This window comes from Anomaloglossus baeobatrachus, chromosome 8, assembly GCF_048569485.1.
Source record: "Anomaloglossus baeobatrachus isolate aAnoBae1 chromosome 8, aAnoBae1.hap1, whole genome shotgun sequence".
Lineage (NCBI taxonomy): Eukaryota > Metazoa > Chordata > Amphibia > Anura > Aromobatidae > Anomaloglossus > Anomaloglossus baeobatrachus.
Window position 1 is genome coordinate 21,395,941 of NC_134360.1, and position 27,515 is coordinate 21,423,455.

A 27,515-nucleotide genomic window follows, 5' to 3' on the forward strand; every position below is an offset into this window, starting at 1 on the left:
CTCAGAGGTGTCTTGGTGAACACCGTGTTTCGCACCTTGAGCTTTCTCAGGTGGTGAAAGGATGATTCTCATTCTTCTGAGCCCAAGGACGTCTTCACTTTTCATTAGGTGCTAATTTTCGTGTCTTGCATTGTTGTTAATCTACTATTGAATTGAAGCAAGGTTGCAAGGTCTCTGTAACGACGCAATGTGCAGATGCACGACGACCGCGTGCAGCTGCCGCGCCCGACCACCGTGCGGAGCTGCCGCACCCGACCACCGCGCGGAGCTGCCGCGCCCGACCTACCTACACCCCACCTACTGTCTCCTCCCCATATTCCTATAGAATGTAAGCCTGCAAGGGCAGGGTCCTCTTCCCTCTGTACCAGTCTGTCTATAGTTACTTGTGTATGTATTCTGTATGTAACCCCCTCTCATGTACTGCACCATGGAATCAATGGTGCTCTATAAATAAATAATAAAAAAAAATGCAGAATTAGTTTTTTAATCACTGTAAAGAATAAGTTTAGTGTTATTAAAATTGTAAAAACAAAGATATCACTGGGATCATGGGAAAAAAATACTCCGGTTCAGTGGAGGACTAGTGTTATTGCCCTGGTTTGGGCAAAACTCTTTGGCTTTCTGGGCCAGATATTTGGGAAATTTTAAAGTCCCATCAAAAAAATGCAATTTATGGTTCTCCCCCCCCCCCCCCCCCCCCCCCCCAGAACAGTGCCACTCATGTCTACAGGCCATGTCTGGTATTGCAGCCTGTAGGCACAGACACTATTCACCTCTACTAGAAAGTTATTGTAAATGCATTTTGTATTTATAAAATCTATCCCAGCATTCCAAGAAAAAAAAAAGCACTTATATCAAATGTGGATCACCGAGGAAGGATAGCCTTTCTCAGTGATCCATATTCCAGAATCTGGACTAGTAAAAAAAAATAATAAATAAAAATAATAATCATCTGTGGCTCATAAAATGACATCTCTCCTATTGTTTATATAGCTGCACAAACTACCCATAAAAATATCTTTATCAAATGTGGATCACTGAGGAAAGATAGCTATCCTCAGTGATCCATATCCCAGAATCTGGAACAGAAAAAAAATAATAATAAAAATATGTGGCTCATAGATTTAAAATCTCATATGTGTTATACAGATGCATAAAATCCTTATAAGAATAATATATCCCTTATATCAAGGTTGGATCACTGAGGAAAGATAGCGGTCCTCACTGATCCATATCCCAGAATTTGGGAATGGACAAAAATAAAAAAAATAAAAAAAGTGTGGCTCCTAGAAGATGTGACATCTCTCCTGTTATGTTTATACTGATGCACAAAATCCTCATAAAAAATATTTCTGATATCTAAGGTGGATCACTGAGGAAGGATATCTGTCCTCAGTGATCCATATCCCAGCATCTGGAATAAGAAGAAAATAATAATAATTAATAATAATAAAAATAAAAATATAATAATAATCATCTGTGGCTCATAGAAGATGTTACATTTTATGTTTTGGTTTTTTTTTAAATTCTTTATTTTAAAGACCGACTCGAGAACATACAAAATAACAACTGCGCCACAAAGAGCAGAATAACAGATTTCAAATATTTAACATTGACATGTAGCCCACCCTTCCTCTCCCCTGTACATATCCAGTTACTGCAACTGCTCGAGTCAGGCCCAGTTTAATCCTTTTATGAACCAACCCAACAAGGGTAGAATACAGAACATACATAGAAAGAGAAAGCAAAGCCCAAAAGAATTTAGAACAGGATAAGAGAAAGAGAAAGAAAGGGAAATGCAGGGGAGGGGAGAATAGGAGAAGATAGGGGACAAAGAAGTGAGAGGAAGGGAAAGCGAGAGAAGAGAGGAGAAAGAGAAGAGAAGAAAAAAAAAAAAAAAAAAAAAAAAGGGGGGGGGGGGAGAGTGCTCCTCCAGAGCCTCACAGCAGCCGTGGAGCAGCGAGTAATCTGGCGTAATCCGCCGAGTAAGTGAACTCCAACCATGGGAACCAGGTCCTACGAAAACCTTCCTGACTGTCATTGAGAGAGGATGTCAGGTCCTCCATGTGCCTTAGGTCGTTAACCCTTGAAACCCACTGTGCCAATGTGGGGGGGGTAGAGGACTTCCAGCCCAGCGGGATGCACGACCTGGCGGCCATTACCAGAAATCTAAGCAAAGAACGCTTGTATCTATGAGCCGGGAGTTCCGAAAGCTGTAAAATAAACAGTTCCGGACCCAGTGTCTCAGCCGTGCCGGTCACCAGTCTAATTACCTCCCTCACTCCTGACCAAAACCGTTGCAAGGAAGGGCAAGACCAAAAGATGTGCACGTAATCACCCTCCCCCGAGCCACACCTCCAGCAAACGGGATCGACTGAGGGGAATATCCTATGAAGTCTGGTCGGGACTCTATACCACCTAGTCAACAGTTTGAAGTTGGCCTCCAACATTCTGGAACTGATCGAAGTTTTATGTGCCATCATTAGGACGTTGTTTCGTTGCGTGTCTGATAGGGCCGTCCCAAGGTCCCTTTCCCAACCGGGGTGGGCAAATCTCCCGGGTCTGATAGCAAATTGTATGCCAGGGAAAGTGAGTGCCGCAGGGCCCCCTCTCCCAAGCACAATTTTTCGAATCTTGTGAGAGGCCCAGCATACCGGGCGAAGCAGGGAAGGGAGCTCAAGAAATGCCTCAACTGCATGGCCCTCCATCTCCCCAGGGGGTCCGGAGGCAGGAGACCACACATATCCGAAAGAGATGGCCAGTCACCCTCCTCTCCCATCTGGTAAGCTCTGAATCTGCCCCCCTGTACCCAACTCCGAAAAACTGGGTCCGAGAGGCCAGGACGGAAATCCGGATCTCCTATAATTGGTGACATGGGGGAAGGCAACGGCAGGAGGAGGCGCCGAACCTCTCCCCTCGAACAGCATTCCAGAGTAGCGCCAATGGTGGGGTGAGATCTCAGAGAGGCCGGGGAAAAACTCCCGACCCAAGGCATGGCCGGTAAATGCACCTCCGAGAAGCTCTGTTCCAGGGCGACCCATGGTTTCATCCTAGAGTGACGGCACCAGTCCAGAACCCTAACCATATGTGTGGCCCAGTAATATTTTTTCATATCAGGTATTCCCAGCCCTCCCCTACGCTTAGGTCTGCACAATAGGGAACGGGAAAGTCTCGCCGGCTTATTCGCCCAGATAAATTTAGTATATAGTGAGGCCAATTCCTTGAAAAAAGAGCTCGGGATCTTAATTGGCAGGGCCTGGAAGAGGTAAAGAAGTCGTGGTAATATGTTCATCTTCAATATTGCACACCTCCCAAACCATGTGAAAAGACCCCTCGCCCAGTTTGCGCAGTCTGTTCTAATGGACTGCAGGAGAGGAAGATAGTTCAGCTTATATAGTTGGCTGTTATCCGCTGCCAGCTGGACCCCCAGGTACCTCAGAGAGTGATTAGCCCACTTAAACCCGAACGCCGATTGAAGCGAAATAACATGATCTTGGGGGAGAGATACATTCATAGCCTCCGATTTTGACATGTTAATTCTAAAATTAGAAAGAGAGGAGTATGTTTCCAGTTCTCTCAGTAAATTGGGCAGGGAGACCCGAAGATTGGTAATAAAGAAAAGTAAATCGTCCGCGTACGCCGCGATTTTGTAGGTGGAACCCGCAACTGTAGGGCCAGAAATGTCAATGTTACCTCTAATTCGGCTAAGCAGGGGTTCCAGGGTCAGGATAAAGATCAGGGGTGAGAGGGGGCATCCCTGCCTTGTGCCGTTAAGAATGGAAAATCTATCTGAAAGGAGACCGTTCACCCTGACCGCGGCAGAGGGGTTGCTATACAGAGAGCATATCCACCTGAGCATCATCCTCCCCAACCCCACCTCCCGCAGAACCTCCTCCATGAATATCCAATTGACTCTGTCGAACGCTTTTTCTGCGTCGGTCGACAAGAGCATCAGGGGCAACCCTTCCGAATTAGCCCTGTGGATTAAATTCAGCGCCTTAGTGGTGTTGTCCCTCGCTTCCCTTCCCATCATGAACCCAGCCTGGTCAGGGTGGACAATCCCCCCCAGCAATGGAGAGAGTCTCTCTGATAATATTCTGGTGAAGAGCTTCAAGTCTGTGTTGAGGAGGGAGATGGGTCGGTAACTAGAACAAGAGGTAGGGTCTTTACCCTCTTTAGGAATGACTACTATATTAGCGGCCAGAGAGTCTCTCGGCAAGTGGACTTTTTCGGAGAGTGAGATATTGTTAAAGGCCGAGAGAAATGGGGGGAGCAGCATGGAGCCCATCTTTTTGTAGTAAAGCAGGGGGAAGCCATCTGGGCCAGGGGCCTTACCAGTGGGGGAATTTTTAATTGCAGCCCAGTACTCCTCCTCTGAAATGGGTCTTTCCATGGCGTCCGCATCCTCCGGTTTAAGGTGTTTCAAACCGGAGTTTGAAATGTACTTCTGGATACGCTGCCGTAGTTCCGTCCTGGCCCTCTCCGACCGCCCCCCATCTATTGAGTAGAGAGAGGAGTAAAAGTCTTTAAAGGCGGAGGCTATGTCTTTTGGAAGAGTGGCCCACCTGTCGCCAGAAATGTGCACTCTAGGAACATAGCCCCTCGCCCTCTGGATCCGGAGGGCCCTAGCCAGGGTCCTGCCACTTTTATTGCCATATTCATAGAAATGCCGCCTGCACTTAGCTAGCACTCCCTTGGCCTTTTGATATAACAGGGACCTGAGTTCCTCCCTCTTCCTGGCCAGATTGACGCCCACGTTCCCTCCCAGAGACCCCTTGTGCACTGCTTCCAACTCCCTTATGTCTGCTAGGAGAGATGTAACCTCAGCTTCCCGTTCCCTTTTCAGACGGGCCCCATGTTTAATGAATAATCCCCTCACAACACATTTGTGAGCTTCCCACACAATGTTGGGGGACATCCCCTCCCCCCCACTACAGTCAAAATATTCCGTCAGGGCCTCCCTTATTTCTTGCATTGTCACCGGCTCATTGAGTAGCGAGGTGTTCAATATCCACTGACCCTGCCTCCCGATGGGACATTCAAGGGACAGAGTGACCGTGATCAGCGCGTGATCAGAGAAAGATATGCACTCAATTGAAGCATCCACCAGAGAGTGTAGGTCCCCATGTTTAATAAAAAAGAAGTCCAACCTAGAATAGCAGTTGTGCGCTGCAGAATAAAATGAAAAGTCTTTGTCTGATGGGTGCAGCAATCGCCAAGTGTCTATCAGTTGGTGGTCATGTAGTCCCCGTCTCATCCGCCGCAGCGTCATGTGTGGCATACCGGACACCCCTTTTGAACTGTCTCTCAATGGTTCCAACACTACATTAAAGTCACCCCCGAGAACCAGAGTGCCCTCCGAGAATTCCTCTATCTTCTCAAGGAACCGCAACAAGGTGGGACATTGGCCCGCATTAGGCAAGTATACTGCCACGAATGTGAATAACTGAGTAGCTATGCGTCCCTTGAGCATCATAAGCCTACCCAGGTCGTCTGTCTGAGAGTCTAACAATTCCCAAGGGAGCGTACTGGACATGAGGATGCTCGTTCCCCTAGATCTAGGGGAGGGTGAGTGGTGCACAATGGGGTACCTTCTGTCCGAGAGTCTGTAAGGTTTAGCTTCACAGTAATGTGTCTCTTGTAGGAAGGCTACCTGGATTCGGTTTTTCCAAAGAAGGTTCAGCAGGATAGACCGTTTCTCCGGGCTATGAAGGCCCTTGACATTCAGTGAGCCCACCCGCAGTTAGGCCTGCCTCTGTTTCGCCATTCTCTGTCGCGAGACCCTAGAGGAGCAAACCAAAAAAGAAGAGGGGAAGGGGGAAGGAGAGAAGAAAAAAAAAAAAAAAAAAGAAGAGGGAAAGCTGGTAAAAAGAGAGGAGGGGTAGAAAAAGTAGGAAGTAGCTGAGACCCTTTAGCAGGGGGAAGAGAGAAAGGCAAAAAGTTCAGAGAAGAGAACAAGAAAGTGGAAAAGCAGCAGGACTGCCGCTCGCAGAACCAGGGACCAGCTCAGGGACTACTAAGGAAAAGATAGGGACAAGAACTGACATGCGACCAGAGCGCATACCCGCGCCCCTCTTATTAGCACTAAATGACCCCTCTCCCCGACGGAGAGGAAGGGTCAGCCGGTTAACCACCCACACACCCCACCACCCAGGATGAACTCGGTAAAGAAAAACATCCCCCCCCCCACCCCCGAACCTAAACTAAACATTGCCATAGAAATAGAATTTTCAAAAACTTTAGACAATAAACTATGTCCAGAGAAAACTAGCCCAAGGCCAGGACTCCTGCTTAGGAGTCGTAGAGACGAAAGAGAGCCTCCCAGCTCCCCGTTCTTTGACTCCGTCTCCCGTCGAAAGCACCTCCGTCTCACATCTTGGACCACTCCTTCCTCCCAGCAGCATCCGGTACATGCCAAGTCCCTCAAGGGACACCGCTTTGAGCAGAGCGGTTGCCTCCCTTCCTCCTCCGCAACCCCGGGGGTGCCTGGGGTTCCCACTCCAACCAGTCCGGAATTGAGCAGTCTGGTATTCCCAGGAAGGCAAAAAGATTAGGAAGCTCTGAGTGCCTCCTCAGCAAAAACACGGAGTCCCCCTTGCGTACTATCAAATGGAAGGGATGGCCCCATCTATATGAGGCGTTTGCTTCTTTGATGCCGAGCAGGAGAGGATGAAGCAGGCGTCTCATATATAGTGTGCGGCTGGAGACATCAGGAAATAACTTCACCATGGCCCCATCCATCTCCACCGGTCCATATGACCAAGCTCCCTGTAGGATCCTTTCTCTGTCTCCATAATAGTGCAAACGACATAGTACATCTCTAGAGGAGGGGACTGATCTAGGGCCCGACCTTGCGACTCTGTGAATTCTGTCAAAGAGGTAGGTAGCCTCCAAGGGGCGATCAGTGACCCGGTTGAAGATGTTTAAGACTTTAGTACGCAGGAGTTCCTGGGGCCAGTCCTCCGGTATACCCTTTAGCCTGATATTATTTCTTCTGCCCCTGTTCTCTTGATCATCCAAGAGCAGGGCAAGGTCTCTGATGCGGGCATTGGATGACTCACAGTCTCTCTCAATCCTCTCCATTCTGCTCTCCAGGGACTCCTGAGCCTGCTCTGTGGCTTCAATTCTGTCCTCCAGTACCACCATTTCCTCCCTCAAGGCAGACAGCGCCATCTGCTGGGAGGATTCAATTCTAGCTACAACGTCCTCCAAATCTTTCTAACAAAGATAGATCACTGAGGAAGGATAGCATTCCTCAGTGATCCATGTCCCAAAATCTGAAATAAGAAAAAAAAAAAAAGAAAAAAAAGAAAAAAATCTGTGGCTTATAGATGTGACCTCTCTCCTATGCTTATACAGATGCACAAAATCCCCATAAAAATCCCTTAAATCAAAGGTGGATCACTGAGAAAGGATAGTTTTCCTCAGTAATCCATAGCCCAGAATCTACAACAGAAAATATAATAAAAAAATAAAAATGTGTGGCTCATAGATGTGACATTTTTCCTATTATGTTATTACTGATGCACAAAATCCCCATTAAAAATATCCTTTATATCACAGGTGTAGTGATCAGTCCTCAGTGATCCTTATCCCACCATCTGCAATATTATTATTATTATTATTATTATTATTATTATTATTATTATTATTATTATTATTATTATGTAATATAATGTAGTAAAATATTATTTTTAATATTAGTATTTCATAATATATAATATAATATAGTAATGTAGCAGTAGTAATTATTCAATAATATTTTACTACATTATTATTATTATTATTATTATTATTTAATATGTAGTAAAATATTATTTTTAATTAGTATTGTTTCATAATATATAATATAGTGTAGCAGTAGTAATTATTATTCAATAATATTTTACTACATTACTACATTATTAATATTATGTAATATAATATAATGTAGTAAAATATTATTACTACATTATTATTAGTAATATTATAATGTAGTAAAATATTATATTAGTAGTATTTTTCTAAATAATATAATAGTATAATATAGTAATGTAGCAGTAGTAATTATTATTATTCAATAATGTAAAATATTTTAATTGCTACATTATTATTAGTATTATCATTTAGTAGTAATAATACAATAATGATGTCGTAGTACATTATTATTATTATTATTATTATTATTATTATTATTATTACTACTACTAAACTATTTAATAATAATAGTTTAGTAGTAGTAGTAGTAATAATAATAATAATAATAATAATAATAATAATTAACCATTACTGTTATTATTGTTATGTGGCTAACATCTCATCTATTTATACAAATGCGCACAATCCTCATAAATGTATATGTTTAGAACTCTACGTATTATCCCTCTGTTATTCTTCCTGGAAGTGTATGAATTCATTAAAATCCATTCAGTGGCTCATGTCCTTCCACCCTCTTACACTGATTAGACAGTGTCGGATTGTCTGAGGGCACAACCAATTGCCATGGTGAATGGTAACATCCAGATTTTAATTTGTCACACATTTCCAGGAGGAGCAACAGAGGTACAGCACAATGGAAAGTTGTTACTTTTTTTTTCTTTCTTAATAAAAAAAACACATTGAATACAAGTATCTACTAATCAGATGTGTCCGGGGAGCTGTCGGCTTTTGTTTAATTTGACATATCTGTTGTTGTGACCAGTAGTAAAGTTTTCATCTTTGCTTTCATTGGTGTTTTTTGCAGCCGCAGCGATTAGTGTTCAGAGCAGACACTTCCTTAATGTGAAATATAATCATCTTTATAAATGCAATCTTGCAGCAAAGGAAATCAATGGCTTGTCAGATCCGCCGCTATGCTAAACCTGTTTGTTTTGTAATGCATCTCAGTTTTCGTGATTCCGGGCTTCGTTAATATTCTGAAGGCAGAAGTTTTGTGAGCTGTAATCTGGAGAGAAGACAAGCGTGGCATCTGTTCACACCTGTGGTTTGGAGGAGATCTGCTCCATGTTTAATTCAAGGCTGTGAAAGGTGCATGGAATCCCATTTTCTCGGGTCTCCAGCTTCCGCGCACATCCCACAAGTCAGACCTGTCCTCTCCGCTCCTCTCCGCTCCGCATCCTCTCCTCTCCAGACTCTGTAGATGGGAATTATTTTTTTTTTTTTTCTTGACAACCTCTGATTTAATTGCAAGAAATGACGATGTTTGTGATCTGCAGTAATGTGAACGGATGTCTTTGCATGATTTATTTTCCTCTCGCAGCCTGGAATACCTTTTTCTTATTTCCTTTCCACATCTGATTGCGGAAGATTGGCCTTTTTGATTAAATAAAAATGTAGCACAGCGATATATATTACTTTATAATCCGCTGACTTGTTACATCTGCGCATTTTTTTTTTGGATCCTTGAAATATTAGGAATTCTACAGGGGGGGGTGAGGACTTCTGCACTTTTAGGGCTTGTGGAGTGGACGTCAAACTTGGCACTTTAAGAATCTCTGATTGGATGGACCGCCATTTCTTGAAATAGCTGCCACATAAATACGGCTTCCATCTGCGATAACCGCTGATAAAGACGAGAGAACACAAACCCAAGGCTGGATCCAAAATCCTAATAGTATGGTGGATACTAGAGTTGAGCAAAACGGTTTTGGTATTCCATAGCTACTGGACCAGACGCCTGATGACCATCCTCTACCTGCCGGCATCCGCAGTGCCTCTTCTGATTAATAGGCTCTTCGAAACATCATTGTTGAAGCCCAACGCATGCATGACCAGGTCTAGTAATCGGAGTGGGTACAGAAAACGATGGCAGGGCTCTGGTCCGGCGGCCATTGGATCAACATCCCGATTATTTTAGCTGAACATTAGTGATAATCTTTTTTTTTTTTTTTTTTTTGGGGGGGGGGTTCTTACTTTTCAACTCTTTTTATACCATTATTTTATTTTTTTTATTTTTATTTTTGGACCATTTTTATATTAGAGGTTTTTTTCTTACATGTTTTTTTCTTTATGGACATTTTTATTCTTTAGACCTATTTTCTTTTGAACCTTTTTTCAGCTTTTCTCTCATTTTTTCGTTTTTGATCCTTTTCTCCTGTTAGACCTCTTTACCCACTTTGTGGACATTTTTAGTTATTCTTTTTGGACCTTTTATTTCTTTTTGGACTTTTTTGGAACTTTTTTTATATTTCTAGACATTTTTATTCCTCGCGACATTCTTCTTCTTGGACCTATTTTTCTTTTTAAACTTTTTCTTATTGCACCTTTTTTCTATTCCGATCGTCTTTTTTTTTTTCTATTCGGACCGTCTTTTTTTCTGTTCGGACCGTCTCTTTTTCTATTTGGACCGTCATTTTTTTTTTTCTAATCGGATCGTCTTTTTTCTATTCGGACCGTTTTCTCTTTTCGGACCGTCTTCTTGTTTTCGGACCGTCTTCTTGTTTTCGGACCGTCTTCTTGTTTTCGGACCGTCTTCTTGTTTTCGTACCGTCTTCTTGTTTTCGGACCGTCTTCTTCTTGTTTTCGGACCGTCTTCTTCTTGTTTTCGGACCGTCTTCTTCTTCTTTTCGGACCGTCTTCTTCTTCTTTTCGGACCGTCTTCTTCTTCTTTTCGGACCGTCTTCTTCTTCTTTTCGGACCGTCTTCTTCTTCTTTTCGGACAGTCTTCTTCTTCTTTTCGGACCGTCTTCTTCTTCTTTTCAGACCGTCTTCTTCTTCTTTTCGGACCGTCTTTCTTTTTTTTTCTTTTATTTTCAGACCTTTTTTACTCCTTTTTTTTAAAAATTTTTTTTTTTTTTCCTTTTTGGACTTTTTTGGGATCTTTTTAACCTTTTTCTTTTTAACTTTTTTTTTCTGGGGGGGATTTTTTTGGCCTTTTTCTTGTACCCTTTATCTACATATTTACTGCTTTTTGGCATACTTTGGGTCAGTACAGCCCTATGGATACATTAAGCAGATGCCTCGGGAGCTTTCCTGGTGCGTCATGTGATGAGATTGAAAACGGATTCCGTAGCATTAAGGACACCTTACGTTCACAGCTGTTGCAGAGTGATCCACATTACGTAGGGTCACATGTATGTATTTGTGCATAAAGGGAAAATATAACTATTTCCTTACTGACAACCATTGGACATCCAATTCTTTGTAAATATGTAGTGTTTAATGCGATCTCTTAGCCATATAGTTAATACTTTACTACGAGTCTCCAGATGACTTACCATCTTTAAGTAGAAGACTAATAAAGGGGGAATAATGGACTCGGGAGTGAGTGAAATCCTCGCCCGGCGGTTTCTTATAGCTCGGAGCCAGGCGGTGTGTTTGGAATGATTTAGAAGGTGCTGTTTATGTTGGAGTGTAGCAATCCATGTTGTCTTGGAAATTCTATTAAATTTATACTTCCATTTATCCAAAATGATTTTCCAGACTTCATTTCATGGTAAATCATATGGCTGTTAGCCCCAGAACAAAGCAATTTCTGAGCTTCTATATTCTAAGCCTTAGCGGTCAGCCGGCTATTTTCATACAATAATAGATACAGAACAGGGTAATAATACTCTGTTAAACAAGCCTCGACCTCTATAATGTTCTCATATTCCGTTCTTCTGGAGGTCTAAATGAAGGTGACATGCTACATGTGGGCTGTTTACAAATGGCACCCGTATGTTGGCACGCGAATAATCTTTTTATGTATTTTCATGTGCCTGTGTGTGTGTATACTGTATATGTATATAGCGAATGTCTGTACATATATACACATCAATTTACATATACAGTGTATATACACACTGGAAAGGGCAGGTGATAGAAATTTCACAGCGCTATATAAACCCAACCTCCTCTAACCTTGTGCCAGAAACAGCAGCCATAGGTTCTTCTAAGCAGCTGCCTAGCGCAATAGAAATGGTGAAAGCCAAGAAAGCAGGAGAAGGCTATAAGAAGATCACAAAGGGTTTTCAAGTTACCATTTCCTCAGGTCGAAATCTAATTTTGAATAGTGGAAGTCAAGAGAATGTCTGGAAAACTAAGCAAAATATCTATGAGAGAGCTGCTAGTAAGGTTGCTAGAAAGGCAAATCAGAAAACCTGTATGACTGCAAAAGACCTTCAGGAGATTTAGAAGCCTCTGAAGTTAAATGTGTATTTTTATGTGGAGTAAATTATTTAATATTTTTTAATATTATTATATAGTATGGCATTATTCTTTTCTTCCTGTTTTTCCTTTCCTGAGAAACTGCCTCTTCTTCCCTGTATGTAAATTTAGTCTCTCTACTAAGTGGGTGTGCTCACAAGAGTTGAGGACCACGTCCAGTTGGCTAAAAGACTAGTTTAAACATTTAAGGTAAGAGTAGGCCATATCTTGAGAATGGAGAGTCACAAGACAAAAGAAAAACAAACCTGGGGTCTGGAGAACGGCAGATCAAGGAAATGTGAAAATAAATTAAATGCTAAAGGACACGTATCGCCTGCCAAATTAATATATAAATTAAAAAAAATAAAGTGTATATATATATATATATATATATATATATATAATATATAATATATAATATATAATATATATATATATATATATATATATATATATATATATATATATATATATATATATATATATATATATATATATATATATATATATATATATACACACACATGCATACACACATACACACACACACATATGTATAAATATGTATATATATATATATATATATATATATATATATATATATATATATATATATATATTGCTATCCATCAGTACAGACCAAACGTTCGACAGACCTTCTCATTCAAAGAGTTTTCTTTATTTTCATGACTCTGATAATTGTAGATTCACATTGAAGGCATCACAACTATGAATTAACACATGTGGAGTGAAATAGTTAAAAAAAAAAGTGTGAAATGACTGAAAATATGTCTTATATTCTAGGTTCTTCAAATTAGCCACCTTTTTGCTTTGATTACTGCTTTGCACACTCTTGGCATTCTCTTGATGAGCTTCAGAGCCCAGAGATGCTTGGCACTTGTTGGCCCTTTTGCCTTCACTCTGCGGTCCAGCTCACCCCAAACCATCTCGATTGGGTTCAGGTCTGGTGACTGTGGAGGCCAGGTCATCTGGCGTAGCTCCCCATCACTCTCCTCCTTAGTCAAATAGCCCTTACACAGCCTGGAGGTGGGTTTGGGGTCATTGTCCTGTTGAAAAATAAATGATGGTCCAACTAAACGTAAACCGGATGGAATAGCACGCCGCTGCAAGATGCTGTGGTAGCCATGCTGGTTCTGTATGCCTTCAATCTTGAATAAATCCCCAACAACCAGCAAAGCCCCCCCACACCTCCTCCTCCATGCTTCACGGTGGGAACCAGCCATGTAGAGTCCATCCGTTCACCTTTTCTACAAAGACACAGTGGTTGGATCCAAAGATCTCAAATTTGGACTCATCAGACCAAAGCACAGATTTCCACTGGTCAAATGTCCATTTCTTGTGTTCTTTAGCCCAAACAAGTCTCTTCTGCTTGTTGCCTGTCCTTAGCAGTGGTTTCCTTGCAGCTATTTTACCATGAAGGCTGCTGCACAAAGTCTCCTCTTCACAGTTGTTCTAGAGATGTGTCTGCTGCTAGAACTCTGTGTGCCATTGACCTAGTCTCTAATCTGAGCTACTGTTAACCTGCGATTTCTGAGGCTGGTGACTCGGATAAACTTATCCTCCGCAGCAGAGGTGACTCTTGGTCTTCCTTTCCTGGGCCAGTCCTCATGTGAGCCAGTTTCTTTGTAGCGGTGATGGTTTTTACCACTGCACTTGGGGACACTTTCAAAGTTTTCCCAATTTTTCAGACTGACTGACCTTCATTTCTTAAAATAATGATGGCCACTCGTTTTTCTTTACTTAGCAGCTTTGTTCTTGCCATAATACAAATTCTAACAGTCTATTCAGTAGGACTATCAGCTGTGTATCCACCAGACGTCTGCACAACACAACTGATGGTCCCAACCCCATTTATAAGGCAAGAAATCCCACTTATTAAACCTGACAGGGCACACCTGTGAAGTGAAGACCATTTCCGGTGACTACCTCTTGAAGTTCATCAAGAGAATGCCAAGAGTGTGCAAAGCAGAAATAAAAGGAAAAGGTGGAGACTTTGAAGAACCTAGAATATAAGACATATTTTCAGTTGTTTCACGCTTTTTTAAGTATTTCATTCCTCATGTGGTAATTCATAGTTTTGATGCCTTCAATGTGAATCTACAATTTTCAGTCATGAAAAAAAAAAACTTTTGGTGTGTGTGTATTTATATTATATCCATTTGGCAGAAGATGGGTGTCCTTTAAGGCCTGCTATGTAGAGCATCAAAATATATTTACCGCAATTAACGTTGTCTCCTCTATCGCCCAATCTCCACCGTCGGCAGCGTCGTATTTTGACCTTCCTCTAGAGGTCCTTTCCATCATCTAATGACGACGGGGCTGGAAGGTGTTATTGAAATGAACGACTTTACACAAAGTTATAAATAAGAGACTTTCCCACCACCGGCTGCATTAAGTAAAATGGAATCTCGAAGATGCGATAATATATCTTTTCTCTTCCTTTTTTTTCCTCTCCTCCTCTGCAGAGTAAATAGTTGGCTGCTCCGTGCGCTCTGTCAGACACCTCATTTTTGTTAATAAATGATGTCCTTAAACTGTGACAAATTATGCGCGGTTGTATATTGAACTGTTGGATTTGTACTCTTCGCTGTTTGAGACCGATAAATCAAAATGCATTAGCCACTTCCTATGATTCGAATGCGTCGTGCGGGTTTATTTTATTTGCTTCATTTTGCCATCTGGGATTGCATCATGTGTTTATTCATTATGATGGGCTGTGCGTCTGGCAGGGGAGGGTGGAGGTTTGTGTCTGGTTTCGGCACACGTGGAGGGTCACGGTTGTAGACTTCGGGTGGATGGTGACTTTTGGAAAGATCATTTCGTAATAATAAGTAATTGTTCAATATATATGAACAATTACTTATTATTACGAAATGATTTTTCCAAAAGTCACCATCCACCCGAATTCTACAACAGTGCCCTCCACGTGTGCCGAAACCAGACACAATCTAATCAAACGGAATAATATTCTGAACCCCTACAATGTCATTGTGTGTTACCGGTCTTGGAAGCTCAACATCGGCACGCTCTTCGACTCGGAGAGTACTCCTCAAATGCATATTGGGACATAATGGGGTCCAAGGGTCGGTCATTTCTTTAATCCAGTAGACCCCTTTTCCATCACAGCCTTTAAAGAGAAAGGAAGGGGTTGGCTTAGCTAAATATGTAACCGTTCAGCCACCCACACCAAATGCAGATGTAGACGAGCACTGACCTTAAGGGCAAAAAGTTGCCCTGCCCGAAACCGGCGGTAAATCTGGTCCTCTGTGGCAGTAGTGACTTCATTTTTGCTCCCGGCTTCTTGCACACCTTCACACTTAATAGATGCAATGACGTCATGATTTTACAGGACCTATCAAGTGCAAGAACCTCCTATGACGAGAGGGTTGTCTTAGATAATGATCTAAGCACAGGTGTTGAGCAAAAAGATTATGGCATCAAGTCCAACCCACCTGGGCAGCCGGAACAGGGCAATCTTGCACATTGTCATTGCAAACTATGTCCGTGATGCTAGTTGCAGAAGGGAAGACTGCCCTGGTCTGTCTGCCACAAAGGACCAAACTGCACACCGGACCTGGGCAATGCAAATGTTTTTAGTTCAACTCCGTAAGGAGTTTCTTACTGTTAACTCTGCAAATTGACTCTGCAAAAACTCTTATAGTTGCTCATATTCATTCTCGTCTGGACTATTGCAACGCTCTACTACTTGGTCTCTTACTAAACTCTCCCCTCTCTAATCCATCCTGACTGCAACAGCCAGGATCATTTTCCTCTGCAACAACTACACCGATGCCTCTACTCTGTGCCAGTCATTGCACTGGTTACCCATCTGCTACAGAATCCAATATAAACTTATTACCCTAAATCGCAAAGCTCTGCACCGTTCCGCACCACCCTACATCTCCTCCCTCATCTCTATCACTCTACCCATCCTGTCCACAGTTCTGCATTGCTCTACATCTCCTCCCTCATCTCTATCACTCTACCCATCCTGTCCACAGTTCTGCACCACTCTACATCTCCTCCCTCATCTCGATCACTCTACCCATCCTGGCCACAGTTCTGCACCACTCTACATCTCCTTCCTCATCTCGATCACTCTACCCATCCTGGCCATAGTTCTGCACCACTCTACATCTCCTTCCTCATCTCGATCACTCTACCCGTCCTAGCCACAGTTCTGCACCACTCTACATCTCCTCCCTCATCTCTATCACTCTACCCATCCTGTCCACAGTTCTGCACCGCTCTACATCTCCTCCCTCATCTCGATCACTCTACCCATCCTGTCCACAGTTCTGCACCACTCTACATCTCCTCCCTCCCTCATCTCGATCACTTTACCCATCCTGGCCACAGTTCTGCACCACCCTACATCTCCTCCCTCATCTCTATCACTCTACCCGTCCTCTCCACAGTTCTGCACCGCTCTACATCTCCTCCCTCATCTCGATCACTCTGGCCATAGTTCTGCACCGCTCTACATCTCCTCCCTCATCTCTATCACTCTACCCGTCCTAGCCACAGTTCTGCACCACTCTACATCTCCTTCCTCATCTCTATCACTCTACCCGTCCTAGCCACAGTTCTGCACCACTCTACATCTCCTTCCTCATCTCGATCACTCTACCCATCCTGTCCACAGTTCTGCACCGCTCTACATCTCCTCCCTCATCTCGATCACTCTACCCATCCTGTCCACAGTTCTGCACCGCTCTACATCTCCTCCCTCATCTCGATCACTCTACCCATCCTGTCCACAGTTCTGCACCGCTCTACATCTCCTCCCTCATCTCGATCACTCTACCCATGCTGTCCACAGTTCTGCACCGCTCTACATCTCCTCCCTCATCTCGATCACTCTACCCATCCTGTCCACAGTTCTGCACCACCCTACATCTCCTCCCTCATCTCTATCACTCTATCCATCCTGTCCACAGTTCTGCACCACTCTACATCTCCTCCCTCCCTCATCTCGATCACTCTACCCATCCTGGCCACAGTTCTGCACCGCTCTACATCTCCCTCATCTCGATCACTCTACCCATCCTGGCCACAGTTCTGCACCACTCTACATCTTCTCCCTCATCTCACTTCACTTCTTGAACTATTCCTGTTTTGCTCTTAGAACCTTTTCTTCCAAGTGTGGTCCTTTTTTATGATCAGTTTAGTCCCTCCATGCACTCAGGACCCCCGCTGCACCTGTTCTTGTACATACCGGCTGGTGACCGCTTCATGCAGCCGTGTTTGTTCAACCTGAGCGCTAGTTAAGCTTTTAAATGATATATGAGCAAATAATGATTGACATTTTGCATTGCGAGCTGCAAAACGAGGCTTCGGAATCTAGTATTACATTTCATTTCTGTATTCTTTGTTTACAGATGCAGATTTATTCCTACAATCCTGATGACTTTGACAGTTTTGGGGCAGCGATTATGGATAAGAGGTTGATTGCAGCCATGTCTGTCTTCTTTCAGGTGAGTCTATGCCGGCCTTTCATATGGGCCTTCTGGAGTCTGGTTTCGGCATCGCAGCCACAGTTTGATCCCCGCACGATCTTCTTGGTCTATTATTGGAGGAGTCTTGTTAAAATAAATAAAAATAGTATTCTAACAATGAGGCCGGCATTTACCGGATTGTTTTGAGGAGCTTATTGCAAAGCGTTTTGCACTTCTGTGTTAGAGGACTTGTCAATAGATCGAAAGTGGACAATTTTTGCACTTATTGTATTTCGCTTGCTTCCTAAAGTTTTGTTTTTCTAAATCTTTACGGTTCCAGAAATGTATCGATTTTATAAAAAAAGAAAAAAAAAAGGGCAATAATTAAAAAAAAAATAAATAAAAATGGCTGTATAAATTTATATACTGTGAGCTCCACCTAGTGGTGGTGGAAGGCTAAAAAAGTTGTAACCTTTTACGGTATTATATATATATATATATATATATTATATCTCTTATACGGAAATCATTCTGTAAAGTTTTATAGTGGCTTTTGATTTTAATTAAACACAAAAAGAAATGTAGCTGTGGTGGAGCTCTTTCTCGGGGGCGGGGCCTTTGCTTAGTTCTGTTACTGTTATGTTTGTTACTTCAGCAACATATTATGGAGTTGCTTTTTCAGTGTTTATTAGTGTAAGAGGGCATGGCTGAAAATATTCATTTGAAATATTCCTATATGAATATAAAACACCAGACCGGTTTGCTGCATGAATTTCAGAACTTTCTAGATGTATATTGATCCAAGGGCAGATACAGAAATTAATCAGACCCCAGACCAGGCCCCCTATAGACTATCCAAACCTACCATAGCAGATGTTGTGTTCTGACAAGTGAAGAGTGGGCACTACCATGCTCGGGTGCTCAGTACTCGTAACTAGTGATGAGCGGGCACTACCATGCTCGGGTGCTCAGTACTGGTAACTAGTGATGAGCGGGCACTACCATGCTCGGGTGCTCAGTACTGGTAACTAGTGATGAGCGGGCACTACCATGCTCGGGTGCTCAGTACTGGTAACTAGTGATGAGCGGGCACTACCATGCTCGGGTACTCAGTACTGGTAACTAGTGATGAGCGGGCACTACCATGCTCGGGTGCTCAGTACTGGTAACTAGTGATGAGCGGGCACTACCATGCTCGGGTGCTCAGTACTGGTAACTAGTAATGAGCGGGCACTACCATGCTCAGGTGCTCAGTACTGGTAACTAGTGATGAGCGGGCACTACCATGCTCAGGTGCTCAGTACTCGTAACTAGTGATGAGCGGGCACTACCATGCTCGGGTGCTCTGTACTGGTAACTAGTGATGAGCGGGCACTACCATGCTCGGGTGCTCAGTACTGGTAACTAGTGATGAGCGGGCACTACCATGCTCGGGTGCTCAGTACTCGTAACTAGTGATGAGCGGGCACTACCATGCTCGGGTGCTCAGTACTGGTAACTAGTGATGAGCGGGCACTACCATGCTCGGGTGCTCAGTACTGGTAACTAGTGATGAGCGGGCACTACCATGCTCAGGTGCTCAGTACTGGTAACTAGTGATGAGCGAGCACTACCATGCTCAGGTGCTCAGTACTGGTAACTAGTGATGAGCGGGCACTACCATGCTCGGGTGCTCAGTACTCGTAACTAGTGATGAGCGGGCACTACCATGCTCAGGTGCTCTGTACTGGTAACTAGTGATGAGCGGGCACTACCATGCTCGGGTGCTCAGTACTGGTAACTAGTGATGAGCGGGCACTACCATGCTCGGGTGCTCAGTACTCGTAACTAGTGATGAGCGGGCACTACCATGCTCGGGTGCTCAGTACTGGTAACTAGTGATGAGCGGGCACTACCATGCTCGGGTGCTCAGTACTGGTAACTAGTGATGAGCGGGCACTACCATGCTCAGGTGCTCAGTACTGGTAACTAGTGATGAGCGAGCACTACCATGCTCAGGTGCTCAGTACTGGTAACTAGTGATGAGCGGGCACTACCATGCTCGGGTGCTCTGTACTGGTAACTAGTGATGAGCGGGCACTGCCGTGCTTGGGTGTTCGTAACTTGTAACCAGGAGTCGAAAGCTTGGATGGGCGCTACTTGTGTAACCAAGTATAGTGGAAGTTAGTGGTGGACTTAAGCATTTTTCTGTAAGATTTCCCAGAAAAATATTTGAGTCCCCCATTGACTTCCATTATACTCTGGTAATGAGTCTTCCCCATCCGATTATCCAACTGCTGAGTATGAGTACTGAGCACCCGAGCATGGTAGTGCCCGCTCATCACTAGTTACCAGTACTGAGCACCCGAGCATGGTAGTGCCCGCTCATCACTAGTTACCAGTACTGAGCACCCGAGCATGGTAGTGCCCGCTCATCACTATTTACCAGTACTGAGCACCTGAGCATGGTAGTGCCCGCTCATCACTAGTTATGAGTACAGAGCACCCGAGCATGGTAGTGCCCGCTCATCACTAGTTACGAGTACAGAGCACCCGAGCATGGTAGTGCCCGCTCATCACTAGTTATGAGTACAGAGCACCCGAGCATGGTAGTGCCCGCTCATCACTAGTTATGAGTACAGAGCACCCGAGCATGGTAGTGCCCGCTCATCACTAGTTATGAGTACAGAGCACCCGAGCATGGTAGTGCCCGCTCATCACTAGTTACGAGTACAGAGCACCCGAGCATGGTAGTGCCCGCTCATCACTAGTTACGAGTACTGAGCACCTGAGCATGGTAGTGCCCTCTCATCACTAGTTACGAGCACTGAGCACCCGAGCATGGAAGTGCCCACTCATCACTAGTTACGAGTACTGAGCACCCGAGCATAGTAGTGCCCACTCATGACTAGTTACGAGTCCTGACCATGGTAGTGCCCGCTCATCACTAGTTACCAGTACTGAGCACCCGAGCATGGTAGTGCCCGCTCATCACTAGTTACGAGTACTGAGCACCTGAGCATGGTAGTGCCCTCTCATCACTAGTTACGAGCACTGAGCACCCGAGCATGGAAGTGCCCACTCATCACTAGTTACGAGTACTGAGCACCCGAGCATAGTAGTGCCCACTCATGACTAGTTACGAGTCCTGACCATGGTAGTGCCCGCTCATCACTAGTTACGAGTACTGAGCACCCGAGCATGGTAGTGCCCGCTCATCACTAGTTACCAGTACTGAGCACCCAAGCATGGTAGTGCCCGCTCATCACTAGTTACCAGTACTGAGCACCTGAGCATGGTAGTGCCCGCTCATCACTAGTTACCAGTACTGAGCACCCGAGCATGGTAGTGCCCGCTCATCACTAGTTACGAGTACTGAGCACCCGAGCATGGTAGTGCCCGCTCATCACTAGTTACCAGTACTGAGCACCCAAGCATGGTAGTGCCCGCTCATCACTAGTTACCAGTACTGAGCACCTGAGCATGGTAGTTCCTGCTCATCACTAGTTACGAGTACTAAGCACCCGAGCATGGTAGTGCCCACTCATGACTAGTTACGAGTCCTGGCCATGGTAGTGCCCGCTCATCACTAGTTACCAGTACTGAGCACCCGAGCATGGTAGTGCCCGCTCATCACTAGTTACGAGTCCTGACCATGGTAGTGCCCGCTCATCACTAGTATGGACACATCAATACTTGAACCCAAGGAACAGAGATCACCCAGTAGATCCAGGAAACTTAACACAGGAGTGGTATATGTTTGGTATAGTGACCATACAGATTTTAGACTTTTGGTATCTCCTGCAGCCATAGTCTCCAATATAATAAAGATTTGCCTTTTGATTTTATCACATTTTCTGCAGGAAATTTCTGCTGCATATCCAATCCTTGACATTTTGAGCTCAGTGTTCTGATCCAGAGCTTTGAATTCATTACATACTTATTGCAGTAACCATTAGAAGGCGCTCACTAAGCAATATGCAGAAACCAACTAAACAGCTCCACCAAGTGGTGGCAGCAGGCAGTCCTATTTTTGTTTTTAGCTATATCTCTACATATGGGAGAATAACAAAAAAATTAAGAAATAATGTAGATGTTACAACATGTTTTTAGACCTCAATCCTCAGAGTTTTGCATCATTTTGCGGTTTGGCAGAAGACCATTAGCGTTCTACGCCTGTTGACCGACACGTACTTGCTGCTGAATGATTGATCCTTTTTGAATTTCTTTTTGTCCCCTTATGTCACAATCGAAGCTGATTTCTATTCAAAGGCTGTGAAATAACCATAGACGTAAGGAAAATGTTAAGTGCGACTCCGGCTCCTTCGCGCTTGACATGTGGTCATATTTTCTTGGAAGTTCTTTTGCAGCGCCGCGTTGGAGATTTCTTTTCTTCGCTTGCAAACAACTTAAACACTCATTCCATTCAATCATAAAAAGATCAGCTATAATTGAGGGGTCTTGTAAGCCCACCCTTGTAATTCACCGCTCTTATGCAAGTCTTTTCTTGGGCCAGTAACATAATGGAGGGGATCACAGTTTGGAGCGCTAAGTGCTTGTAGCTCCTGGGCTTCTCTCCAAATTTTGCCGGATACTCGCTGCGTGGTAACAATGGTTCTCTTTGGACAAGTCGTCGGGTAGAGTCTATATTCTGCGGCCGGGTTGGTCTTTCATCTGCAACAGGCATTTTTCATTACACAACGACGTTCCCGCAATCATTATTTTCCCGCCACACGATTACTATATTTACACTGTCACGTTGCCAAGCCTCGCTACTCTATGCAGCCATTCTTGTAGACATTTGTGAAGCCAAAGTAGCGTGTTCCCTCATGCAAAGATAAAGACCAGTAAATGTGGGTTCATCATTTTTGTTCTGTGCATAAAACAATGCATGCAATTTTTCATACGCCTATATTCTGAAAATGCAGAGTAGCAACCAATATAGCGTTGTTACTAAACCTTTTTTTATTTACCAAACTTCCATTACTTTTCATAATTATCTAATTTTGCTTCCTTCCCAATTTGCTTCATTCCCTCCCAAAAACTATGCTGCATCCTGTTTTAACTGTTAAGTTCAGGCACCTTTTATAAGCTGCTTTCAGCTGCTGCTCATCAAAGATTCCTATCATATATTGAAACAATTGTTTAATCAAATTCATATGTCTGCATACAGGAGTGTAGAATAAAGAGGCTGAAATAGAGAAAGTCCTGTACACAGACTGAATATAGTGCAGACTAACTAAAGAATGTATGTCTGGAACACCAATGGTGTGAACATGGTGCAAGACTCAAAAATATAGAACTATAACATCTCCTAAATTCCTATTATTCATAAGAGTTATGTATATTCCATTTTTCATGTTGTTTTTCACTTTTTCAGATAGTTCATTGTATTTTTCAGTTTAGTACTCCCATAGCAGTTTTGCTTTTCATTATTCCCATATACAGTACATTGTGTGCAACTCTTTATCCTATTGTATGAATATAGTGCAGAGCAGCAGATAAAAGCAGCTTCTAAAGGAGGAGTAGCTGGACATTAAAGCAGAACTAAGGCATAGTGGTTGGGGGGAGAGCAGCAATAAAAAGGTTTTTATTGTTATTGCAAAAATCCTTAAGCGTGCAAAAGTTGAATAATACTTTAAATAAAATGTTTAATTACTCTAACGTTTTAAAAGTTTAGTTAATAGATTATACAAAAGCTGTGGATTTGCCTGATTTGGTCATACTGGATGAACTTTTACATGATTTATCCACATGCCTCCATTATGTCCTATGCGGGGATTGACATGCCGTGCAAATTATATCTGCCACATATTAATTTTCACAGTCTATGTTAAGCATAGCAGAGACTTGAAATGGGATAGGTTATAAATGTATAATCACTGGGGGCTCAGCTGCAGGGGACAGCCACTTAGTTATGACATTCCTAGAATTGCTTGTGTGGCCACTGCTCCACTCGGCGCTTGGAGGGAGTGGCGGGGCTTCTAGTGGGCGGCGGGGCTTCTAGTGGGCGGCGGGGCTTCTAGTGGGCGGCGGGCCTTCTAGTGGGCGGCGGGGCTTCTAGGGGGTGGCGGGGCTTGGAGGGGTCGGCGGCGGTGCTTCTATGGGAATGCGGCGGTGCTTCTAGGGGGCAGCGGCGGTGCTTGTCCTTGGTGGTGCTTTTCCTTAGCTGTGATGGAGGGGGTGGCGGTGCTTGTCCTTGGCGGTGCTTGTCCTTGGCGGTGCTTGTCCTTGGCGGTGCTTGTCCTTGGCGGTGCTTGGAGGGGGTGGTGGTGCTTGTTTTTGGCGGTGCTTGTCCTTGGCGGTGCTTGTCCTTGGCCGTAGGAACCACCAAAGAGTCTAGAATGGTGGTGAAGCATGTGCATTACTTCTTCATTCAAGCCTGGATATAGAACCCACTTACTCAGTATTCGCCCCTGTTATAATTTGTTTTTCTTTTCAATTTATCTACTTTTTTTTCCTTTTTAGTAGGTTGTATGGTTAAAAAAAAAATGTCCCCTACGTCTCCAATTCTCCCACCTACATCTGTTTTTTCAATTTTTCTCCTATTCAATAAAATGTGGCATTTCTGCAACACCCGACTCGGCCTATGGATAAGAGTGGCGCTGTTTTTGCAAAGAAAACCAAACATTTTTTTAGAAATAAAAAAAGAAAGTATGGTTGCTTTCTTCCTAAACTGTGCCACACCTGTCCACAAATTGTGTTTTGGCAGTATAGACACATTTGGTTTTATAGAACTGAGCTGCAATACCTGACACAGCCCATTTATCGGTGTGGCGCTGTTTTTGGAAGAAAGTGTCGAGTTTTTTTTTGTAGTCCTGTAACCGTACAATGTTTCCAAGTTGTGGGTTCATTCTTCTCCGTAATATATTATTTGCTTCTTCGCGACACAAAATGTTTTATGAAAAGTTAAAGTCGCTGAGTCCTCGTTTTGTGGCGTGATTATTATTCCTTAGAACGGAGGAACTTGGCGTCTGGCGGAATTCATTAGAGAAATACGAGGCGACTTAATCTTTTCTTTTGGTAACTGTGCTCGGCAAGTTCGGGAGACAAGAACAGGTGCGACAAAACGTGGCCATTTTTCCTCCCGCGCTTCCGATAGGTCTTCTATAAAAAGAGGTGTCTGCTGTGTAGAGTCGTTGGTAAAGCCGCCACATCGGGACTGACGTTGCGAAGACGGCATGTTCTCCGCGCTGCTCGAATTTAATGCATCTGGGCAAGCGGTAGAGAAGGGGACAAAGAATATATTAGTGAAGTTAAAGATTCATTGTGGAACATTTTCGGAATGAAATATTCAGCACATTTTGAAAGATCTAAATTCGACCGAGCACGTTCTGCTTAACAACAGCTGGATGATACATCGAGGTCTAATTTGTGAATGTGTTGTATGGTAATGCAATGAGACGAGAGTTGCTGAAGTGTTCGGAGGTTGGCGAAGTTTGATGACAAGGAATAAATTTAGCTTTTATTGCTTCTGTGATTACAAAAAACATGATAATTTCTTTCCAAATTTAATTTTTATTCAGAAAATTGAAAAGGAATAGACTGGAAGTCTAACAAGAATGTGACTGAGGATTAGTTTCTCTCAAAATCTGGAGATGTTACTGCTTGAGATGAGTAAAAAGATTTGTGCAATTGGTGTCCAGTTTTGGTCTTCTTGGCAATTGGGCCAGGGCAAGATTTGAGCTACCGGCATCCAGTTTGGTCTTCTTGGCAATTGGGGCAGGGCAAGATTCAAGCTATCGGCGTTCAGTTTTGTGTATGTGGCAATTGGGCCAGGGCAAGATTCGAGCTACCAGCATCTAGTTTGGTCTTCGTGGCAATTGGGCAAAGCCAAGATTGGCGCCACCAGCGTTCAATTTGGTCTTCCTGGCAGTTGGGCCAGAGCAAAATTCGAGCTATTGTCGTCCAGTTTGGTCTTCGTGGCAATTAGGCCAGGGCAAGATTCGAGCTACCGACCTCCAGTTTGGTCTTTGTGGCATTTGGGCCAGGGTAAGATTCGAGCTACCAGTGTCCAGTTTGGTCTTCGTGGCAATTAGGCTAGGGAAAGATTCGAGCTATCAGGATATAGTTTGGTCGTCTTGGCAAATAAGCCAGGGCAAGATTTAGGCTACCGGCGTCCAGTTTGGTCTTTGTGGCAATTGGGCCAGGGCAAGATTCGAGCTACTGGTGTCTAGTTTGGTCTTCGTGGAAATTGGCCCATCGCAAGATTGGTGCTACTGGTGTTCAGTTTGGTCTTCTTGGCAATTGGGCCAGGGCAAGATTCGTGCTACTGGTGTCCAGTTTGATCTCCATGGCAGTTGGGTCAGTGCAATGTTGACACTTGAAATTCTCTGCTTTACATCCTGAATGCCTCTGCTCCTTAGTAAAAAGTTGAGGTGCCCAGAAAGACGAGCTAAGTTTTCCAGAGCAGAAGGCAATACTGACCTAACCTAACTGCAGGACCAAACTGGATTCCAGTTGAAAGTCATCAGAATCTTTTTGCTCATATCTACTGGTGTTAAAGTGCCTATTTGCAGGCAAGCTTTTTGGGGAGCGTAGGACATGCGGAGCACAAAGCACATAGCTGAAAATTCCCCCATGAATACATTTTTTCATACCTCATCCCTTTGTGGCTCTTCTACATCTCAATCTTTGGAAGGATTCGGTGTTGTCAAGAGGCCAACTTGCCCAACTTTTCAAAACGCCAACTGGACATTCAAGGCAATTTGACAAGGATGAGATGAGTCCATTACCCCACTCAAAGGATTTACAATCACTCGGTGCATCTCAGAGGCCTCCCTAGCATAGAAGACCACTCATCCATGTATCACAATTGTTAACGAGTTGAGACCGGCTTTAGTCCTAATTGGGATCATCTCTGGTTAGCACCCCATTGTGATCCAATTGGCAGCTTAAAACAAGGTGCTCAAGTCAAGATTTAAAATGAACATGTCATAAAGGTATAATGCAGGTTAAAATAAAGGTATGGCCATAATGGCGCGGTTTTACTGATTCAATAGATATTTTCAGTGAAGGAATCCGCATCTTGGTTGTTCTTTTAATCCACATTGGATATATAGATTTTCTATAGTTTCCGTCCATTGGAGAAGGACAGTGGGTAGGGTCTTCGGCTCTGCCCCGGCACCTCCGCTGCCTCTGTGATCTGTATAGTCTTTCTGCTTTATATTTTATGCCAGTGCCATCCCAGATGCAGGTGGAGCATGCACAGATTAACCTTCAGGTGGTCTTCAGGAAAGTGGAGCCAGTGGTGGAGCATTTGCAAATTTTAGATCTTAGCTCAATGAGAAACTGAGATTTCAATCTGCGCATGCTCCTCTACCAGCACGATTTTACTGCGCATGCATCTCTATGGCACAATTTTACAAATGCCTGCCGTGAGATCAATATGCGCAAGCATCACCCGCAGATCAGACTCTGCTGGTGCAAAATTTAAAACAGAAAGCAGGTACAGACACCAGAGGCAGCGGAGGGGCCGGAGCAGAGCCCAAGACCCTACCCACAGTCCCGCCTCAATGAACCATAAGCTTAGGAAACCCATACGTCAAATGTAGATTAAAGAACAATCACGATGCAAATTTCTGAACTGAATGTGTCTGTTGAATCAGTAAAATGGAGCCATTATGACCATACCTTTTATTTTAACATGGTGAACGGTTCTCTTTAATGGGTATAAATGTGTTTTATACAGATTTGCTTTTTGCTGTAATAATGACTTCTAAAGAAAGTGTCAGTGTAGCTCCGGCGCTCTGCATGGACTCAGAATCTCACCCCCTCATCCGGGCTCCATCCTCCCCTGCACTCAGGGCCATCCACATGGGTTCCTGCTTCCTCCTCCTCCCGGGGCCTGTACGCACAGCTCAGGTCTCCCAAGAATGTGCTTAGTTCCTGCTTGCGCCCCACACCTGCCATTGTCATAAAGGGCAGGTGATCCATTTCTCAGTGCCTCTGAGCGATAGGTTGAGAGGGATT

General features: G+C 43.8%; 1 protein-coding gene across 1 annotated transcript in view; it reads left to right on the forward strand.

The window, feature by feature from the left end:
- Positions 1–27,515, forward strand: part of PTPRG (protein tyrosine phosphatase receptor type G) — a 687,996-nt gene that overhangs the window by 377,810 nt on the left and 282,671 nt on the right. Inside the window, exon 5 of the mRNA XM_075321067.1 lies at positions 17,508–17,603. Coding sequence (XP_075177182.1) covers positions 17,508–17,603 — 96 coding nt within the window. The remainder of the gene's footprint in view (positions 1–17,507; positions 17,604–27,515) is intronic.